Consider the following 7500-nt stretch of genomic DNA (forward strand, 5'->3'; position numbering starts at 1 on the left):
TCATCAGTCTTACTCCCAGTTACATCTCCTTTAAGGCAATGGTAAGGCACATTGATTTTAAACGACCCAGGCAAAGTGAGACACAATACCCTGAACCAGTCGAATTCAAAGTGAGTTTTCTTAACTTTAGCCCTTTGGAAACAACAGCTTGAGGTATGGATGGTGAAAGCATTTCACACTTCTTAGATCTTACACATCCTTACACACAGCCTTCACTCCTTTATTTATACTTTCCCCTTTGAATGCACATACCCATTGTTTCACTATGTCTTTGGACTTCATCTCCCTGATAATAAAACCCTCTCATAGCGCTAAGTTTTAGCAGTAAGATTTGGGGCAAAGTAAACACACTGTTTCTGAACTTCATCTGACTGGGCGACACATTTCACCCCTCCTTTGAAAACAATCTAGCCTGGTTCATTTAAAAATGCAAATGCCCTTTTATATCTTACATCCTAAACTTCCCCCATGTTTTCCATGTTTACATCAAAGCCTTCAGACCAGTTGCCATTAATCCAATTAAGCCTCACACACAAACACACACACACATATAAACACAGATACCACTATCTTACAATAAATTCCCAAGAACATTATTTCTTCACTGTCACTGGGTCGAAATCCTGGAACTCCCTCCCTAACAGCGCTGTGGATGTATCTACACCACAGGGGACAAAATTCTGGAACTCCCTCCCTAACAGCGCTGTGGGTGTACCTACACCACAGGGACAAAATCCTGGATCCCTCCCTAACAGCGCTGTGGGTGTACCTACACCACAGGGGACAAAATCCTGGAACTCCCTCCCTAACAGCGCTGTGGGTGTACCTACACCACAAGGGACAAAATCCTGGATCCCTCCCTAACAGCACGGTGGGTGTACCTACACCACAGCGGGTCAAGAAGGTGGCTCACCCACCACCACCTTCCCAAGGGGGCAGTTAGGAGATGTGCAGCCAATGGCACTGTGGTTTATTACTCCTCCCCTCCCCCTCCCCCCCCCCCACCTCCCTGGGCAGGAAGAAGCTGGCACAGCGGCTGCAGGAGGCAGAGGAGCAAGTGGAAGCAGTGAACGCCAAGTGCTCCTCGCTGGAGAAGACCAAACACCGGCTCCAGAACGAGATCGAGGACCTGATGATCGATGTGGAGAGGTCGAACGCGGCTGCAGCTGTGCTGGACAAGAAGCAGCGCAACTTTGACAAGGTCAGTCCCGCCTTTTGTTGACACTTACGGTGCCGATGGAGACCACTCGGTCCATCCCGTCCATAGCTCTCTAAGTCCCTCCAGAAGCCATCCAGCGCCCTCTTAAAATTGCCAATAGGATCAGCTGGAGCGCAGTAGAATTGCTCCCTATCTGTCCCCAACGTTTGCATGTTTACCATTAGTCTCCAGGTGACCCAAGAATTTTGCTATTTCTCTAGCTGCCCCCAAGCTTGGCATCTCTCATTGACCCTTGGTCTCCATATTTGTCATTGTCTCCAGATGACCCTAAGACCAGCATGTACCCCCATTAGTCTCTGGTTGATTTGTGAACTCTCCTATTTCCCATTAGTCTCTAGGTGACCCCAAAATCAACATATTTGCCATTAATCTCAAATAGAACCTAGGACTCTCTTATTCCCCATTAGTTTGCAGGTGACCTAAGGTCAGCCATTAGGCTGCAGTTGATCTGACACTCATATTTAGTATTAGCCTCCATTTAACCCCAAGATAAGCATGTTTACAATTAATCTCTAGTTGACCCGAGGGCTGTACTATTTACCATTAGCCTGCAGGTAACCCTAAGATCAGCAAGTGTACATTAATCCCTATTTGACCTTAGGTTTCCTATTTACCATTAGTTTGCAGGTGGCCTTAAGATTAACATTTTTACCATGAGTCTCTAGGTGACCCTAGGATTTTGCTATTTACTATTAATCTCTAGGTGACCCTAAGATCAGCATGTTTACCACTCGCCTCTAATTGACCCAAGGATATTACCATTAGTCTCTGGGTGACCCTAGGATTTTGCTATTTACCATTAATCTCTAGGTGACCCTAAGATCAGCATGTTTACCACTCACCTCTAATTGACCCAAGGATTTTACCATTAGTCTCTAGGTGACCCTAGGATTTTGCTATTTACCAGTAATCTCTAGGTGACCCTACGATCAGCATGTTTACCACTCGCCTCTAAATGACCCAAGGATGTTACCATTAGTCTCTAGGTGACTTCGGGATACTGCTGCTCTTTCCCCCATTCGCCCCATGTGTGTGCCCCACCCCCCACCTCTCTCAGAAGGAACTCACTCCATTCTAACAGACTCCCTCTGCACCTTCTCCAAGGCCTTCAGATGCTTCTTAAAGTCCTAGTGCCCCCAAGTTCAGCATCTCTCATTGACCCTTTGTCTCCATATTTGTCATTTGTCACCAGATGGCTTTAAGACCAGCATGTACCCCCATTAGTCTCTAGTTGATTTGTGAACTCACCTATTTACCATTAGTCTCTAGGTGACCCCCAAAATCAACGTATCTAGGGTCCCTAGAACTAGGGACAATACTCGTTGGTCTACGTACAACACCCCCACCCAACCCCACCTCTGAAGCCTCTTGCTGTCCCCCCTCAGGTTCTCTCAGACTGGAAACAGAAATACGAGGAGTCACAGAGTGAGTTGGAGGCGGCTCAGAAAGACACTCGCTCACTCAGCACGGAGCTTTTCAAGCTAAAGAATGCTTATGAGGAATCCCTCGACCAACTCGAGACCCTCAAGAGGGAGAACAAGATCCTCCAAGGTAGGGAGATCAGTCCGGTGAGCTAGAATTGTTTCACTTACTAATTACTCGCTCATTGTTTCAATGTCAGCCTGCTTACCGTTAGTCACTGAGTGAGTGGACAAATGCATGACAGATGCAGTATAATGTGGTTAAATGTGAGGTTATCCACTTTGGTAGCAAAAACAGGAAGGCAGATTATTATCTGAATGGTTATAAATTGAGAGAGGGGAGTGTGCAACGAGACCTGGGTGTCCTTGTACACCAGTCGCTGAAGATAAGCATGCAGGAGCAGCAGGCGGTAAAGAAGGTAAATGGTATGTTGGCCTTCATAGTGAGAGGATTCGAGTACAGGAACAGGGATGTCTTGCTGCAGTTGTACAGGGCCTTGGTGAGACCACACCTGGAATATTGTGTGCAGTTCTGGTCTCCTTATCTGAGGAAGGATGTTCTTGCTATAGAGGGAGAGCAGCGAAGGTTTACCTGACTGATTCCTGGGATGGTGGGACTGACATATGAGGAGAGATTGAGTCGGTTAGGATTATATTCGCTGGAGTTCAGAAGAATGAGTTGGGGGGGATCTCATAGAAACCTATAAAATTCTAACAGGACCAGACAGGGTAGATGCAGGAAGGATGTTCCCGATGCTGGTGGGGGGAGTCCAGAACCAGGGGTCACAGTCTGAGGATACGGGGTAGACCATTTAGGATTGAGATGAGGAGAAATGTCTTCACCCTGAGAGCGGTGAGCCTGTGAGATTCAACACCACAGAAAGTAGTTGAGGCCAGAATATTGTGTGTTGTCAAGAAGGAGTTAGATAGAGCTCTTGGGGGGGCGAAAGGGATCAAAGGATATGGGGAGAAAACGGGAGCAGGATATTGATGTTGGATGATCAGCCATGAGCATGATGAATGGTGGAGCAGAGATGGAAGGGCTGAATGGCCTCCCTCCCTGCTCCTAGTTTCTACGTTTCCATGACCCTTGGAATCTCCTATTTACCATTAGTCTCTAGGTGACCCGAAGATCAGCATGAGCATCGTTAAGTTGACTTGAGAAGGCTCCTACTTACCATTAGTCTCTAGGTGACCCTTAGACCGGAATGTGTACCATTAGACTCCAGTTGACCCCTGGACCCTACTATGGACCACATGGTAACCAAAAATAACTCGGAAAGAGCATGAGAAATAGGAGGAGGAGCAGGACCATTCTGTCTCGCGTGCCTACTCCACAATTCGATACGATCATGGCCGATCTTGGACTCCAACTCCATTCTCTCGGCCAATCCCGATATCCTTTCATCTCCAGAGAGAACAAAAGAAGACCTGAGCCAGCCTGAAATGTATTTCACAATGGAAATCCCACATCCCTCGGGGGTAGAGAAATCCAAAGATTCACTGCCCTTTGAGTGAAGAAATTTCTCCTCGTCTCCGAACAAAATGGTTGACACATTACCCTGAGATGGTGTCACCCACGCCAGTGTTTTCGATTCTCTGACCGGCAGGAACAATCTCTGTGTCCACCCAGTCACACACACACCAAAAAGCTTTCTCAGCTCCACAGGGATCACTTCTGAGAACTGACCCTCCGACAGTGCGGCGCTCCCTCAGCACTGACCCTCCGACAGTGCGGCGCTCCCTCAGCACTGACCCTCCACAGTGCGGCGCTCCCTCAGTACTTAACCCTCCGACAGTGCGGCTCTCCCTCAGCACTGACCCTCCGACAGTGCGGCGCTCCCTCAGCACTGACCCTCCGACAGTGCGGCGCTCCCTCAGCACTGACCCTCCGACTGTGCGGCTCTCCCTCAGCACTGACCCTCCGACAGTGCGGCTCTCCCTCAGTACTGACCCTCCGACAGTGCGGCTCTCCCTCAGCACTGACCCTCCGACAGTGCGGCTCTCCCTTAGCACTGACCCTCCGACAGTGCGGCTCTCCCTCAGCACTGACCCTCCGACAGTGCGGCTCTCCCTCAGCACTGACCCTCCGACAGTGCGGCTCTCCCTCAGCACTGACCCTCCGACAGTGCGGCGCTCCCTCAGTACTTAACCCTCCGACAGTGCGGCGCTCCCTCAGCACTGACCCTCCGACAGTGCGGCTCTCCCTCAGCACTGACCCTCCGACAGTGCGGCTCTCCCTCAGCACTGACCCTCCGACAGTGCGGCTCTCCCTCAGCACTGACCCTCCGACAGTGCGGCTCTCCCTCAGCACTGACCCTCCGACAGTGCGGCTCTCCCTCAGCACTGACCCTCCGACAGTGCGGCGCTCCCTCAGCACTGACCCTCCGACAGTGCGGCTCTCCCTCAGCACTGACCCTCCGACTGTGCGGCTCTCCCTCAGCACTGACCCTCCGACAGTGCGGCTCTCCCTCAGCACTGACCCTCTGACAGTGCGGCTCTCCCTCAGTACTGACCCTCCGACAGTGCGGCTCTCCCTCAGTACTGCTGATGGTCTTGGGGAAGGAGTATGTCAGTGACAGAGCTAAGCCGATGTCTCTCTTCACAGAGGAGATTTCCGACTTAACAGAGCAGCTAGCAGAAGGTGGGAAGAGCATCCATGAGCTGGAAAAGGCCAGAAAACAGCTGGAACAGGAGAAGCAGGATCTACAGACGGCTCTGGAGGAGGCTGAGGTAGGTCATTCCCAGCAGAGGGAGCTTTACTCTTTATCTAACCCCGTGCTGTACCTGTCCTGGGAGTGTTTGATGGGGACAGTGCAGAGGGAGATTTACTCTGTATCTAACCCCGTGCTGTACCTGTCCTGGGAGTGTTTGTTGGGGACAGTGTAGAGGGAGATTTACTCTGTATCTAACCCCGTGCTGTACCTGTCCTGGGAGTGTTTGATGGGGACAGTGCAGAGGGAGATTTACTCTGTATCTAACCCCGTGCTGTACCTGTCCTGGGAGTGTTTGATGGGGACAGTGCAGAGGGAGATTTACTCTGTATCTAACCCCGTGCTGTACCTGTCCTGGGAGTGTTTGTTGGGGACAGTGTAGAGGGAGATTTACTCTGTATCTAACCCCGTGCTGTACCTGTCCTGGGAGTGTTTGATGGGGACAGTGTAGAGTTAGTTTTACTCTGTATCTAACCCCGTGCTGTACCTGGTGTGGGAGTGTTTGATGGGGACGGGGTAGAGGGAACTTTACTCTGTATCTAACCCCTGGGCTTTACTGTCCTGCCCCTAGGCTACCCTAGAGCACGAGGAGGGTAAGATTTTGAGGGCGCAGTTGGAGTACAGCCAGATCAAGGCCGAGATGGAGCGGAAGTTGGCAGAGAAGGATGAAGAGATGGAGCAGTGCAAGCGGAACCAGCAGCGGGTAGTGGACTCGCTCCAGACCTCCCTCGAGTCCGAGACCCGGAGCCGAAACGAGGCACTGAGGGTCAAGAAGAAGATGGAGGGTGACCTGAACGAGATGGAGGTGCAGCTGAACTTGGCCAATCGGCAGGCGAGCGAGGCCCACCGACTCTTAAAGACCCTCCAGGGCAACCTGAAGGTACGGTGTGTCCGTCTGTGTCGGTCCTGAGGGAGAGCCGCACTGTCGGAGGGTCAGTACTGAGGGAGAGCCACACTGTCAGAGGGTCAGTGCTGAGGGAGAGCCGCACTGTCGGAGGGTCAGTGCTGAGGGAGAGCCGCACTGTTGGAGGGTCAGTACTGAGGGAGAGCCGCACTGTCGGAGGGTCAGTACTGAGGGGGAGCCGCACTGTCGGAGGGTCAGTGCTGAGGGAGAGCTACACTGTCAGAGGGTCTGTTACAGACATAGGGAGGAGTTTAGGGGCTGGAGGAGGTTACAGAGATAGGGAGGGGTGTAGGGGGCAGGAGGAGGTTACAGAGATCGAGAGGTGTGTAGGGGCTGGAGGAGGTTGCAGAGATAGGGAGGGGTGTAGGGGCTGGAGGAGGTTACAGAGATAGGGAGGGGTGTAGGGGCTGGAGGAGGTTACAGAGATAGGGAGGGCTGTAGGGGCTGGAGGAGGTTGCAGAGATAGGGAGGGGTGTAGGGGCTGGAGGAGGTTACAGAGATAGGGAGGGGTGTAGGGGCTGGAGGAGGTTACAGAGATAGGGAGGGGTGTAGGGGCTGGAGGAGGTTACAGAGATAGGGAGGGTTGTAGGGGCTGGAGGAGGTTACAGAGATAGGGAGAGGTGTAGGGGGCTGGAAGAGTTAACAAGATAGGGAGAGGTGTAGGGGCTGGAGAAGGTTACAGGGATAGGGAGGGTTGTTGGGACTGGAGGAGGTTACAGAGATAGGGAGGGGTGTAGGGGCTGGAGGAGGTTACAGAGATAGGGAGGGGTGTAGGGGCTGGAGGAGGTTACAGAGATAGGGAGGGGTGTAGGGGCTGGAGGAGGTTACAGAGATAGGGAGGGCTGTAGGGGCTGGAGGAGGTTACAGAGATAGGGAGGGCTGTAGGGGCTGGAGGAGGTTACAGAGATAGGGAGGGGTGTAGGGGGCTGGAGGAGGTTACAGAGATAGGGAAGGGTGTAGGGAGCTGAAGGAGGTTCCCGATACATTCAGGGGGTGTGAGCTACCGCGTGATTCGGGAAGGCGTCCGAGAGTTGGAAAATTGAGATGTTCCCATTCAGGAGGCGTTGAGGGTCGGCGAGGGGAGAGGGGGCAATGGGTGGAGTGGACTCCCTCCCACCTCGGCCTGAGGGCTGCCGAATTCTGACTGTGCTGGAGCTCCCAGAGAGGGCAGTAGATGGTGGGTCCAGCCCGGAGTGCCTTGAAAAACCCGATGCTGGTACTGCAGCAGCACAGGAGGATCCC

The 7500-nt window shown here is 52.4% G+C and overlaps 1 protein-coding gene across 1 annotated transcript in view; it reads left to right on the forward strand.

Annotated features, from left to right (window-relative positions):
- The window catches only part of LOC121275089 (myosin-6-like), a 48854-nt gene that overhangs the window by 22494 nt on the left and 18860 nt on the right, over positions 1–7500 (forward strand). Inside the window, exons 12-15 of the mRNA XM_041182495.1 lie at positions 1018–1201; positions 2605–2770; positions 5249–5373; positions 5926–6234. Coding sequence (XP_041038429.1) covers positions 1018–1201; positions 2605–2770; positions 5249–5373; positions 5926–6234 — 784 coding nt within the window. The remainder of the gene's footprint in view (positions 1–1017; positions 1202–2604; positions 2771–5248; positions 5374–5925; positions 6235–7500) is intronic.

Source organism: Carcharodon carcharias (assembly GCF_017639515.1).
Source record: "Carcharodon carcharias isolate sCarCar2 chromosome X unlocalized genomic scaffold, sCarCar2.pri SUPER_X_unloc_2, whole genome shotgun sequence".
NCBI classification, from domain to species: Eukaryota; Metazoa; Chordata; class Chondrichthyes; order Lamniformes; family Lamnidae; genus Carcharodon; species Carcharodon carcharias.